The sequence below is a fragment of the Pogoniulus pusillus genome, chromosome 15, assembly GCF_015220805.1.
Source record: "Pogoniulus pusillus isolate bPogPus1 chromosome 15, bPogPus1.pri, whole genome shotgun sequence".
Lineage (NCBI taxonomy): Eukaryota > Metazoa > Chordata > Aves > Piciformes > Lybiidae > Pogoniulus > Pogoniulus pusillus.
In genome coordinates, this window is record NC_087278.1 from 11,924,917 (window position 1) to 11,939,480 (window position 14,564).

General features: G+C 43.8%; 1 protein-coding gene across 4 annotated transcripts in view; it reads right to left on the bottom strand.

Annotated features, from left to right (window-relative positions):
• The window catches only part of ABTB3 (ankyrin repeat and BTB domain containing 3), a 189,885-nt gene that overhangs the window by 43,343 nt on the left and 131,978 nt on the right, over positions 1-14,564 (bottom strand). For all 4 annotated transcript variants that reach the window (XM_064155384.1, XM_064155385.1, XM_064155387.1 and 1 more), the window contains exon 4: positions 8,791-8,943. In XM_064155384.1, coding sequence (XP_064011454.1) covers positions 8,791-8,943 — 153 coding nt within the window. The remainder of the gene's footprint in view (positions 1-8,790; positions 8,944-14,564) is intronic.

The following is a 14,564-nucleotide window of genomic DNA, read 5'->3' on the forward strand; positions in this document are numbered from 1 at the left end:
AGAAACTGGCTGCACATGCCTTGAATGGGTGGACAAAAAAAACTCTGACTGGATGGTCAAGCCCAAACAGTAGCATGGAATGAAATGAGAGGAATCAACATCCCTGGAGCTGTTCAAACAACATGTAGACATGGACATTTCAGGGCATGTTTCAATGGCCATGGTGGTGTTAGGTCAGTGGTTGGACTTGATGACCTTAAGATTTTTTTTCCAACTGAAACAATTTTATTATTCCAGGGTTCTATATAAGGCTAGGAACCATATGCAAAATGGAATCTGACTTCAAAGTTTCAACAAAGCCAACATACTACAGGAAAATCTGGGTACAGATTCATCTTTTGTATAAATAGATAGCACAAGCTCTTCACTGATCACTGGAAGATGAAAGTTATATATATTCTGATTATAATCAGGAACATGTATAGAGACAGAGCATATGAAATAGTAATGAACTTGCTTGCAATGGGGAAAAAAACCCCACCAAACAAGAAGGCTGGATTCTAAAGCCTGTAAAAACAATAGTGTGCTCTGCTCAAAAAGTGAAGGAGAATATGAGGACATGTTTCCCAAATTACTCCACTATCTTTTTTATTACTGTTGTCTTCAAGCAGCCAGGTCCACTACCTTTTATGTAATAAAATCTCCTTCATCCACTGGCATCATCTGCCTCCAGGGACCGCTGGATTTTATCAAGTAGCTTGTTTGTTAACACTTGCTCCGTTGGCATTTTTGTGTCTAATTACTGAAATAGCCAGGGCTGGTGTTAAAGGATTAGGGAAAATTTGTGGGAAGAACAAGGACATTCAAGGAGCTAGGCAAACACAAACCATTCCTACTTAAAAGCAATCTAATTAAGGAGTAGAATTTCTTGGCCATTTTCTACTCACTCTCTCTCTCTCTCTCCATAAACCCAGCCCCTTACACTGCATTTTAACAGAGCACAGACCAGTGCAAATCTTCTTCTGCCTTCGAATCTCTGTTTATTAAAATCTATTTATATTTCCATGCTCTAGTACCAGCACAGGATTTCCATAAATAAAACATTACATGCAACTCTTCCTCTTTCACTTTCAAGTTAGAATTGCGTATGTGTGGCACAGCAAATGGCACAGAGTGCTCTCAAAAAACACAATAACACGTCTTCCTTTGACACATTGCTGGGTTTCTCCCTCTCCACCATCTTAAGAAAACACTCCAGAGTGAGTGAAGGATGCTCTCATGTTAAATAAGCCTCACTCTCGAGGTTGATAATCCTATTTTTCTAGAACACCTTCATTAAGAGGGATGGTCTCAAACAAAAGGAGACTCAGGTATTCTCAGGCCAAGGCTAATTGGAAATTAGGGTTGATTTTCAATTAAAGACAGGTTTTCAAAGGCACTCACAAACCCACAGACCTTTCTGGATCAGAGATGTAAATTCAACTTGGAGCCCTGGGTGAGGCTGAGATGGTAAAGGGGCCACCTAATAGTAGGGAGACCTAATAGCAGCCTTCCAGTCCTTGGAAGAGGGCCTACAAGAAGGATGAAGAGAGACTGTTAAAAAGCCCTGTGGTGATAGGACAAGGGGCAATGGCTTCAAACTAGAGAAAAGCAGATTTAGGTTGGATGTTAGGAACAGGTTCCTTACCATGAAGGTAGTGGAACACTGGAACAGGTGGCCCACAGAGGTGGTTGAGCTCCATCCCTGGAGATATTTGAAGTGAGGCTTGACAGGGCTCTGGGCAACCTGATCTAGTCGAGGGTGCCACTGCTTACTGCAGAGGGGGTTGGACTGGATGATCTTGAACATCCCTTCCACTCCAGACCATTCTATGATTCTATAGGAGCACATGGGTCTAGACCAACTCAATAAATCCAGTCCTATGCTAAAGCAAGATTTGGAACCATCTACACTTTCATTCTGGACTTAGTTATAACTTCTTAATATTCACTTATTCCTGTGCTCATGCCACCCTTGCAACTGTGCATTTTTCCTTCTGCAGCATTTATTCCTGATGTACAGAGAAATGTCACATGTTGCTCAGCTGAAAAAGCCACTCTCTTCTAGCCTTCCTCTATGAGAACATTCTGTCAAGACTCAGACCACTTCAGTTTATTTCTCTCTGCTTGCTCCAATGTGAATATTTCCTTGACACAGACACAGGATTCACTTCCAGCCACTTTCATGTAGATTCATAGATTTCACAACCATTTCCCCAGTTCCACTGGAAGCACCTCTCTCAGTGCATCCCAAAAACCACACTTCTGTGGTTTACAGTCACTCTGGGACGAAATACTACTGCACTACATCTTTTCCATCACCTTTGCAATACTCAACCACAGAATCACAGAATCAACCAGTTTAGAAGAGACCTTCAAGATTATCCAGTCCAACCTAGCACCCAGCCCTGTCCAATCAACTAGACCATGGCACTAAATGCCTCATCCAGGCTTTTCTTGAACACCTACAGGGACGGCGACTCCACCACCTCCCTGGGCAGCCCATTCCAATGCCAATCACTCTCTCTGGGAAGAACTTCCTCCTAACATCCAGCCTATACCTTCCTTGGCACAACTTGAGACTGTGTCCCCTTGTTCTGTTTCTGGTTGCCTGGCAGAAGAGACCAACTCCCAGTGTAGTTTATTTTATACTGCATATATAGTGTGTAAGTTACATGTACACTGCAGCATCCATTTTTCTAATTAATCTCCCTGTGTTTGCCTTCCACTTCTGGAAAACTGTATTTCATTCCATTGCTTTTGTCCCAGTCCTCAAGGTCATCCACTTTTCCTGGATGATTTCCCAAACTTCCTCTATCAGGACAATGCCACTCAGCATTGTGGCATCAGCGAATTTTAACTTCATGAGTGCAGCTGCTATCATTTGAGCCAGAATCCTTTCTGAATAGTGAAAAAAAGACTTGTTCTTAAGAATGAAAGCCAAAGATCTCTCCACTGCACCCAACCCAGCCTTTGTCACCTTCCTTGAAGCTGGCCCCTGCTCACTTCCCAATTACTTTCCTAAATCCCATCTTCTCTCTTAACTAATAGCTGCGTGGACTGCATCAAATCATTCACTCAAGTCTCAAATAGATGAAATCTACTGAATTTCCTTGGGGTAGAAAATCAGTTATCTTATCAAGAAGTTATTAGATTAGTCTGGCAAGATCTATCTTTAGAAAATCTGTGTCACATTTTATCCCATTTTTCCCTCAACAACATGTCTTTAATCAGTCTTTGCCTGAAAAAACATTCAAAGGCCTTGCACTAACAGCCTGGAATTTTCCTTGGATCATTTTTCATCCTTTTCAAATGCTGGGTATTACTATTATTAATCCTTAGAGTTATGGCATCACTCCAGGCTTTGTTAAAAATATTTCCCTCTGATTTTGTGAGGCAGCTTTCTCTCATTGCTGGGATAGAGGTTATCTGGTCACCAAATTTGAGTGCATTAAGCTGCATAATTTGCTCTCATTTTTCTTACTGTTTTTCCCATTTCTGTAACCTTGTTTCTGTTATTTATTTTTTGTCCCTCCCCCTGGATTTTCTTTCCCAAATAAAAAAAAAAAAAAAAAAAGGGAAAATACTCTGTTAAGTTCTCAGGTGATTTTTCTTGGCACTGATGCACAACTCTCACAAGTGCTGCCTCAAGGCCAATATTTACTGATACTAATTTCCCCTTTGCATCCCAGGAAGAGATGAGAATAATACGCACACCTGTGGTCAGGAGCAGAGATAGGACCCAAACTCACAGCTAGGCAGAGAAGGAAAGGGATATTGCTGTGCTCACTGTCTGTGAGCCCAGCACTACTCTCAAGGAGTGTAGTTAGTCACAATTGTTAAATGCTGTTGAAAGTGGATAATCAAACAACTAAAGGGAATCAAGTTATGGCTCTCCATCTCTGCGCAGGCACACGTCCTGTCATGATGGTCCCTGTTCTTTCCAGCTCTGCCTTGACCAGCAGTGACACTGCCACCTCCAACTACATTTCACTTCAGCAGAAAGGTTAACATGCAAATCACACTGCCTGTCCTTGCCTTCCAGCATCCCTCCAGGGCCTGAAAACAAGAATTGTGATGCTTCTCATGGACTTCTTGGTGGTACCAGGGCCTCAGTGGTCTCCATGGGCTGTATGTCAGTATGGGATGGGGCAAAAGCAAAACAGACCCCTGCAGGACTCCACCCATAAGGAATCTAACAGCAAAAATGCCATTTTCCATTGCCTGCCCTTGGGTACAGCTGCCAAAACTTACTTCAGGCCTTTTACAGAATTGTCCTGGGCTTCTCCTGCTACAATGTGGTACCTGCCCCCAGCATGTGACCATGGTGGGTGCCAGTGAATGCCCCAGGGACCAATCATGCTCTCTATTGCACAAGGCACAAGTCTTTTCATCTATGGATAAGAAGAGCTCACTCCTCAAGACAACTAAACTCTGCTTCTCCTCCAAATCTCAGTCGGTGACTTTGTGGCATGCTAGACTAAGGAGCGTGAGAGGACGACCAGACAGACATGACTGCAGAGCCACATGAAGCTGTCCAGGCTCAGAGGTAACAACTACTGAGAATCTTGGTGCCACAGAGACAGGCTCGGTGTTCATTCAGACACCTGAAAAAACCCTTGAGGTGCTCTAGGACAGTAACCCTGCAGAGTATTTCTTTCCCAGCCCAGCTGGGAATCAGATGGCCAGATATTCAGGGTTCAGGAGCCAGAACTCCACCTTCAGATGGTGCAATCTAAGATCTCCTGAAATGCCTCCTCCTGCATCACTAGAAGTACCAGGAGTGAAATGTCCACTTGATTCCCTTCAGCAGAGCACAGAATCTTTCTCAGGGGCAAGGAGGACTTTTGCCAGGCCCAGAAAACATGCAGGGAAAGCAGCTTTCTCAGAGAAACCAGGTAAAGGATGACCTGGAATCAAAGAGGTCTGAGATGATGCTGAGAATAGAAGAAAAACACTTCAAAATAACAGATGGCAATTGGGACTGTCCTTTCTGGAGGAGAACCGCACTCAAATCTCTAAGACTGTGGATTTTTGTCCATTTTTGCTGTGTCTGTGTCAGAACAAACATATCCACACACATACCAGACTACATGCTTCTGTTAATCTATGACTGGCCAGGAAACAGCTCTTTATCCAGTCAGATGCAAAAGTGACCCAATAACAGTCCCCTGCATGACATTACTAACTCTCTCAGGTCAGTTTGTTCCAGCATCTTTACATCCTCCAGGATTGCAATAACATATTGCAACCAGAGATGAAGCCACTGACGCCGATAAAAAGCACATCAGCCTTTGTGCTGGGCAATACAGGATGCCCCTCCCTTGCTCTGTTCCTCTGCTGTCAGCCTCCAGTCCCCAATCATTCTTGTGCAATCCTCCCCAGCATGTCTAACACATTGGGGTTTCTGTTTTAAACAAATGCCCCACAGAATAGAGGAAGGAAAGACACACAGAGAAGTTGCGTTTAAAGCGGAGCAAGTGGAAAGGTACCCCCGGCAGATGTGATAATGAGGAGTAGCCATAACCAGGCATCTGTTGGTAGCCAGCCAGACCAAGCACAGACTGAGAAGTGACACTATCCTAGAGCAGCAGAAAGACAGGCCAGTTTCTAACACTGTGCTCTTTTTTGGCAACAAACTACCTTCATCCCTGATGCTTTTGTTAGTAAAAGGTCTAGAGCAGGGAGCAGAAAACCTGCCTTCACCAAATTTATGTCAGAGAGCAAATTTGCACACAGTTCTCTCATGACTATATCTAGCTGCCTGAGATGGACCAACAGGGCCTGGGTAGAGTCAAAGTTTTATTTAAATCTAGCCTCTCACTGTCACAAAAGACTATTTTGGACATAACTTTGGCTTCCGCCTCAGTTAGCTGCTGTGCATCCAGCAGTCAACCCATCTGTGAAGCCTACCTCCTTGTGAAAGGTGAAGACAACTGGTCTATCTAAAGCTTCCATTCCTGGAGGAAAGAGAACATTTACATCCCTGCTCGTCTCCCAAGGCTGGGGAAAGGGAAGAAACCTTCTGGCATGTCTGCTGTTATAAGATGAAAAGAGAGCAGGAAAGATACAGGCAGTTTCTGGTTGATTCCAGCTTCCCTCGCTCCTCTAGTCAGAACAAGAGTTCGACTTTCAGGAGATGAAAACACTGAAAGAAATTAAGGTGATAAGATTTTTTAAAGAAGGCTCAAAAGATGGGAGAAAGAGAAGTACTGGAATGAAAGGCAAGAATTACAAAGCCAGATCAAGAACCTCACTGCTGGAGTACGTCACCGTGCTGGGAATGTCAAATAAATCTGCTGGGAGACCTCCATGCTGTAGTTCAGATAAGAAATAGAACATTTGTTTTTCATCCAAACCGATCTTGAACTTAGAGATCCTGCCAATCTCCCCTTCTCCCTGCATGTGTGTTTTTCCAGTGTGGAAGCTGATTTTATGTATTTTCAGTGATAGGTTGCAAATCAACTCTGTGGAACGATGCAATGTCACGTAGGACCATTGGAACATTTGGGTTCAAGTCTCTATTTCAGGGGCTAAGGAAGACTGCTAATAAAAAGCTAGAAATTGAACCAGTTTCAAGGTTCTACTTATAAAGCCTTTTCTGTAGAAGTCACAAAACATATCAAGCTAATTGCACTTAAAATCCTGCATCTGTCATTCATCACACAGCTTATTTGAAAAGCCATCTTCTGCAAAGTTGTTGCATTTCCCCCCTCTTTCAGTGTTTGCATTCATGGAATTGATGGTTGCTCAAGAATTGATAGTTGCTCAGGAATTGATAGCTGGAAACCCTCCCTCTCCAACAGGAAGGCATGAAAGGCTGGCACTTGGCCTAGTGGAAATGAGAAGTGCTGAGGGTCTGCACTGAATGCAAATTAAAAACTACAAGCTACAAGTTTCAAATTAATATCCTGATGTCTCATGTTATTCTTCAGATAAGGTCAGTCCTTCCTTTGATCTCAGGATTACAGGCAGCCAGGGTTACATTTCCACGTTTCTTACTGAAAGAACCTACTGTGCTATGCCTGCATTAGGTACAGACCTTAAAATAAAATCCACACTAACTGGACGCTCATTTGCAGACTTCTGCCAGCCCAGAAGAGTGAATGTCATTCTGGGACATCACTGGGGGTATCAAATCCTTGCAAATTAAGGGTACACTGCAAAGTCTGGTCTCTATAAAACACAGAATTTGTCTCAGGAATTATTATTCTCTTCACTACCACCTAATTAATCTCAGGCTATGCTCTTCAAGCTCATTCCCACTTGCAAGACCAGCAAGGCAACAGCAATCATTTCTACTCTCCATGAAATTGTCTCTTGATGGTAACTTTAATTACTGATTTGTTCTTCAAAATGGACATATTCTTCTGCAGCATAATACAGCACTCCTCAATTTCAGATGATTTTGTATGTCCTAGAAAACTGTCTAAGCATTGATGATATTTAAATACATGCACACAGAGAGACAAAATAGAACTTTCAGAGTTACGGGAGGTTTCATTATCAGGTATTAAACCACATCTATCATTCATAATTTTTAAGACAGAGGATGTAGAGTAGAAACATTACTGCCTTACTTGCAATCCCACCTAAATACTGGAAGAGGTGTTAAATTAATTGTGCCTTTACAAAACCAAGTGCTAGGTCTTCAGGAGGGGCACAGTACCTGTAAGTTCTGACATTTCAGTAGTGATGCAGAACGCTGCACTTCTGGAAACGAGGGCCAAGATGGTCACACCCAAGGAGAAGCAATTACAGCCAAGATTTGAAATCTGAAACGCTCAAGACTTCACTTTTCAGATTCAGGATCTTTTTTTTTTTTCCAATTAAATATTGAAGAGCTGTGACTATAAAAAACTTAGGCAGATCTCAAAGTAAAGTATCATACTCTCTGGTGAAAGAGCACGTCAAGGCCAGAGTCAACAGAAGGCAGCTGATTCAGTGCAGGTTGTCACAGCTAATTACATAGATGACCCCTTTGCTTTCTGTGTTGCAGGAAAGCATGTACCTACTGCTGTATGAAGAGCCAGACTTCTGAAAACTGGGGTTTATGTACAAATTTGTGCAGCAACAGCAGTGAGTAATTTCTGCTTTGGCAGATTCAGGATGCCTTTTCATATGAAAATCAAACCCGAACATACTCTTGACTTCAGAACAACCCTAGATCACGCTTTAATACATATACCTAACAAAGCAAAACAGACACTAAAAACATATCCTGGCAATAAATACTCTAAGCCTTCATTAGAAAACAAAAAGGCCGCATCCAATGCACGAAAAAGTCAAATTATCTAAGCTGACATTTACAACTAATTCGAGCTGACATTAGCATGAGAAACACGATTTTACTGCACAAGGTATTCTTATCTGTAAGTTTCAATGTGCCCTTTAAGCAGTAATGTTGAAAACAAAGCCCTGAGAAATATCTGCAGCCTTGCCAATTACATTTCAGCATTTTATAGCACAGCAACGTGAAGCAGAAAATTAGCAGATCTCAGCCCATCATTAGCAAACAGAATCTAACAGTAACAGGGAAAAAAAAGCAGGATATAACCTCTGTTGAGCAGATTAGGGGCTCAATCCAGCTGTGAGATATTCAGACACCCATTACCATGCAACCAGCTTATGCACGGATGTCAGCAAATACCAGGAGCTGACTTTGCAACGCACACAGTGCCGAGCCCGAGCATCCATGCACCTCTCAAGGCAAGCAGAGAGCCCTCTGCCTGCCTGCTGGTTTGCTGTCGCTAGGAAAGAGAGACACATTTCGCAACAAAAGCAGCTGATTTCTTTTTCCTGTGGACTTACTTTAACTGTCGAGGTTCGCAGTCCACTCCCGGCAGTAAGAGCCTCGCTGCCTGCCGTACGTCATCGCTGTCCACCGAGAAGCTGCGGCGGTGCCCCGCATGAGCCACGGCGACCCGTATCCATTCCATCAAGGGAGGGAGCACGATGAACGGCCTGGGGGAGCACAGACATGACGCTGAGTGCCACAGTACCAGCTACCAGCAAAACAACAGGTATACAGAGCGGGGAAGGCGGGGGGAGAGGGATGTGCATGTGTCTGTATGTGTAAGAATAGATAGAAAGGGAAAGGCACAAGCGCAATGAAAGCAAAGGAGGGCAAACTGGCTCAGCAGATTTCAAGCAGGTCTAAATCAAGATGTCTCACTTTGGGTCTGGAGCAACATTATTTGAAGAGATTTATTAGCCAGCTCATTTATGGGGCTCCTCTGAGGTCAGTGCACCCACTTGGCTAGCCTTTCCTCCTCCCCCATTATCTTTCCCATAGTATATCCCAAAAAGAGGACAGAAGCTTGGCACAGAACTATGTCCTGCACAGGGCTAGGTACAGTGCCTTGCCACTCTGCAATATGGACAGGAGAATGAACCAGGACAAAGGGAGGGGATGCCCCCCCAATTCCAGGATGCTCCCCCCAATCCAGGATGCCAGGGATACAGAGGTGAGTCTCTAGCACCTCCTGCCAATGCAAAGTGTGCCCCATGCTCAGTGCTGAATGTGGGTGAGACTTTGCTCAAACGTAGGGGTCTACTGTGGATGTTCCGAGCAGCAAAAGCAGACTAATTCGTTTCATTTTTAGCAGTATCAAACTAGCACACCTTTGAGTATCAGCTGTTCTGCTGCTTGAACAGAAGCACACAAAAACAACCTTTGAATTGCACGGTGGGACTCTGAGCCACAGCCCCCACTGGAGCATGTACACTACTGGAGATATGGTCCTTCACTCCACAAGACCTGGATAGCTCTATGTCTTAGCAGGAGTGTTCATGCCTTATGTGAAGAACACAACATACAATTTTGTCCCCATCTATGCTAAAAATCATTTGGGGACTGAGAGAAACATCCCAAACCTTAAATGAGAACCACAACTTCTAGCCCTAGTTCTGAGTTTAAAAATAACTACCATAGTTGAACATCTTGGAAGGTCACAAGGTGGACAAAATTCCCAGAGCAACACAGGCTGCAGCATCTGCCCTCCCATTCCTAATGGGTTTTTATACCCACTTGATCACCTAGCTGGGGTCTTCAAAACAGGTGTCTCCTCTGTGGCTGTAGAGGAGACAAAGTCTGCATAGGGAAGAGGTGAGGAAAGGTAGAAGAAATCCCTCTTTGTAAAAATGTACTATAAAATTCTGAAAACTTTAAAAAATAATAAATCTGTCCAAGAGGTACTTGAAAACTATGCAAAAGTCCTGGTTTTAGTCAGAACTGATTAAAGCTAGACACAGTGAAACTGTTTCGTTCATACTGTGGATGTTAACAGAGATTGCTATAATAAAGAAGAAAAGAGACAAAACTTGTCAATGACTACTGCCTGTGGTTAATCTGCTCTTACCTTCTTCTCCTGAACCTTTTTCTTTTATCTCAGTTCCTATATGGTTCCATTTTCCTTCCTCTGGTATTCTCATATTCCCTCTGTTTATTAGGTCAGTATATCACTGAAGCCCTGGAAACGTTCCTTTTAGGGCAACATCATCCCCCACTTTTGCTCCCTTCACTTCTTACCCTTTGATACCCCATTCCTTGACTTCTGTTGCCCCTTTACTTGAAAGGGCAAAAAAAAAAAGTCTGGATTAGTGCCCAGCAAGCAAATACTTTACATTTTAAATATCTACCTTTACCCCCAAAAGGCTCTAGCCTGAGGGGAGGAGAAGTAAAAATATATTGATTCTAGAATATCTTTTCCCTCTTTAGAATTCTTCATGCCATTTATTTCTCTTTTGAAGACCTGATTTTACACAGCTTTGATATTAATATTCTTGAGGTAGGATGAGGTATTTCATGAGCATCGAAGGACAGAGAAGCCCTGAGGCCACTAACTTTCCCTAGGATGCCAGGTTCCCAAATCTCACAGGCCCTTAAATGAACAACCTCCTTCTGAAATACAACATCTTTGACTGGTCACTTTCATCATTATTCTATTCAAACACATCTCTGGCACCTCTAGACCAGGCTGCCTTTGTTTCCAAGGATTTTTGCTTTCCCCAGGCTGAATGCAGCCACATAAGAAAGCAGGTAAAAGCACTTCCCTTCCCCCCCATTTCCTAAGGAAAGAGTTCTATTTGTTGTGAAGGTGACAGTAGTCAGGAGACAGAACAGGAGAAGCAAGGGTGTATCTGTTCTGGAAGGTGACCTGGTTCCCAGTTCTCCTCTGACATGCAGCCTCAGAGCAGAAGGGACTCTCTGACCTCGGCTTAAGTAGCCAGGGACAAGCGATCAGTGGGAGTTGTTTCACCACTTGCTGAGCACAGAGTTGCCAAGCACACTGGAAGTGTGAAAATGCATCTAGTTACCCACAAAACTTGGTGATAGGAAGACAATTAAAAGGAAACTCAGTTCAAGGTTATGGTTTACATGAATGAACACAGTGTGGATCAGAGAACTGAAGAGAAGGTTGTAGGGAGACAACTTCTAACATCTGCTGGGTGAGTAGAAGAGCAGAGGACTAACGCCTGAACAGGAGTCTTCATGCTTTCCTCTCCTCTCTCATGTAGGTCAGAAACTCACCCAGCACAAAATAAAATTATTTGCAGGAACTGTGATAACTGCACTATAAAATTGCCTTTATTATTTTTCTCCCCCTGGTCTTGCAATCTTCAACAGAGAAAGAGAAACAAACAGCTATTTTGGTGCAGTAAATCCTGAAAAGGAAGAGAATCAGTGTGTTGGCAGAAGTGGTGGGATTTTCTCTAAAGGCCAATTTCAGTCCATGAGGACACAGAGTTCACTCCTTCTGAGGCAAAACACACCCCACCACTATTTAAGCCTGCCTGGGAGTTTACATTCTGAGAAAAGAACCAAATAGGGCTGAGTGCAGTGGGTTAAAAATACACTTCAGGAGTCTGTGCACCACGTGAAGGAGAGTTTTTTAACAAAGAAATGGCGTTTATGTGACAAAGGAGAAAGAGGAACACAAAGTTATAGGGGGGTGATAAAACAACGTGACATCAGCAGGGCATATTGCACTTTTCAAATGACCCCATGCAAAACCAGGTTAGGTGAACGCATCACATCATTGGCATACCTATTTCACTGAGTCATCTGAGCTGTACAAAGGCAGATATCACCAGGAGAGTTTGGTACTTTTGTGTTCTAGAGCAGCCACAGAGCAGGTAAGGCACCTAAGTTAAGTGCTTTGGAAACTCACACTTTAATTAATCTAAGCACCATAGGAACGCACTGGGTTTGACTGCTTCAAGAACGTGAAAAGTCAGGAGTAGCTTGATTGCTGCAGAAGCATCTCACCAGGGTGCAGGTCAGTGAGTGCTCTGACCTCCTCCATCCCATCTCTGTACCTGTGCTTAACTTGAAACATATGCTCTCATCCTCTTTAATTTACTGCAGTTCAAAGTTAAGCATAAGCTTAAGTAATGTCCCAAAAAAAGGACTTTTTTTGGCACAGGTTCATATTTTCTTTAGCTGCCATCCAAGGGGAAAAACATGCCAGGTCAGGATGCAGGGAGAGGTCTACACAAAGCAATCCCCATCTCACACAAAAGGGCTGGGAGGTGGGTGATGGATAAGAGAGGCCAAAAAAAAAACCAGATCCCGAAGGGTTGAGCCTTTCTGGGTACTGTCCCCCAGTCCTTGGCAAGAGGACTCCTGCTGGGAGTATGCCATCCCAGGGTCCCTGCTTGAACAGAAAAGGGAACGACAGCCTCACAAACTATCACATCCTCCAGTTCCTTCCTCTACAGGACATCTTTCCCTTCCCTCCTGCTGTCCCATGCCTCTCTCAAAGCTACTCTGGGACAGCTCAAGCCAGCACCACCCTGTAAAGGAACATCACTCACCTTTCTCTCCTGTCTTGGCTATCACACATCCTTCTCTGCATCGTCTTCAGACATGGCAACTTCCTGTCAGCACATGCCCATACCTCTCCTTGGCCCCTTCACTCAAGAGCAGGGCCAACAACCTCTCTGTGCCCAACTAGACATCAAACTTACCTTGGTATTTTGCAGGGCTGATGACTCTGGGGCAGTTCAAATTACAAAAACAGTACATCAGAAAAGTGGGTGTTATGGGGAAGAACCTAAACATAAACTGTAACTCTGATCACACCAACCACAGGAGGGAAAAATATAAGGAAAAACCTTTTCTCTGAAATGGGCTGCCCAGAGAAGTTGTGGAGTCTCCTCCTATGGAGACATTAAAAATCTGCCTGGATGCATTTCTGTATCACCTACTCTAGGTGATCCTGCTCTGGCATGGGATTTAGACTAGATGATCTTTCAGGGTCTCTTCCAATCCCTAATGTTCAGTGATTCTGTTAGTATTATTATGGTTAGTAATATACATGTGTATAAACAGGAGGAACTGTTGGATGAAGAGCTTGAGAATGTGCACTGTAACATGTAATAGGATGCTTTGCTATTTTTGCATGGGTCTGTGAGACTGATGAAGCTGCTTCCTGGATATATGAGCTGCAAAGCACTGAGGCCAGGTCTTAAAATTCTCAGCTCCCAGCAACCCTTTCCCTGGTTTTCCTCCGAACTTACAACCTTTGTAGGGTACAGACTCCCTGCTGCCCCCTGACTTCACAGTCCACTCTGCTGCCCAGCACTTCAAAAGCAGGGCTATCATGCATTCTTGCCTCTTCTTGACTTCCCAGCAAGCTAAGCAGTTCTTCCTCATCTCAGTTGCTCTCTGTCCCTTTCAGGGACATACTTTTTAGGCAGGACCTTCTTGCCAGGAAAGCAGTGTCCCTTCTCACTCCTTCCAGTTCCCACTATGGGCAATTCCTTCCTATCTCCCCACCATCAGGTAACTCCCTTTTCATTTTTGCCAGACAATGAAAGTCCCAAATGAGGGACAATTGCCTGTCACCTTTTCCAGCATGCAGATTTAAAACCCTTTCCTGATGGCACACTTCAATCACCATTGAATGCTCCCCATCTTTGTGCAGTCAGCCTCCACCACCACAGCTCACAAACAAGCAACCAGCCCCCTTGCTTACAGCAGTGCCTGCAGCATGCTCTGGGCCCAGGAGGTCAACAGATTTCCCCAGATAATCAAAGGAAAAATCACTCCTTCAAAAGCAGGACAGCAGCCTCTCTATTTACAAGGACACATCACATTGCTCTTCTTCACACACTGTGCCTTTGCCCCACCACAGGCACACATTTACTGCATGTATTAAATTAACTGGTATGAAGAGGACTAACTTGGTGGTCTTCATCACAGTGGGAAGAAGTTCCTAAAGGCTAATCCTATTTGGATGCAAACTCCCACAGAAACCTCACATTGGAACTTCCTTAGTTTCACCAGCTGCGAAGTAGACAGAGCTGTAGAGACCTGACCCTTCTTTAATTTAAACACTTTCTGCATGGATCAATTATTACAATTGCTTTGGATGACTTCTCTTTGCAGGATCCTTTGACTACTGAGGAGGGTGATGCTGTGGTAGGTGATTAATTTCTTCACTTGCTCAAGTTTCTTCACTTCAGTCAAGAGGACTGCAATCCTGTGGCACACTCAGGCTGCTTCTGTTTAAAATGGCAAAAGCAACCAAGTATGAATTAAGAGTGCCTTTGAGAAGCATAAGGCTGTACAAGTCTAT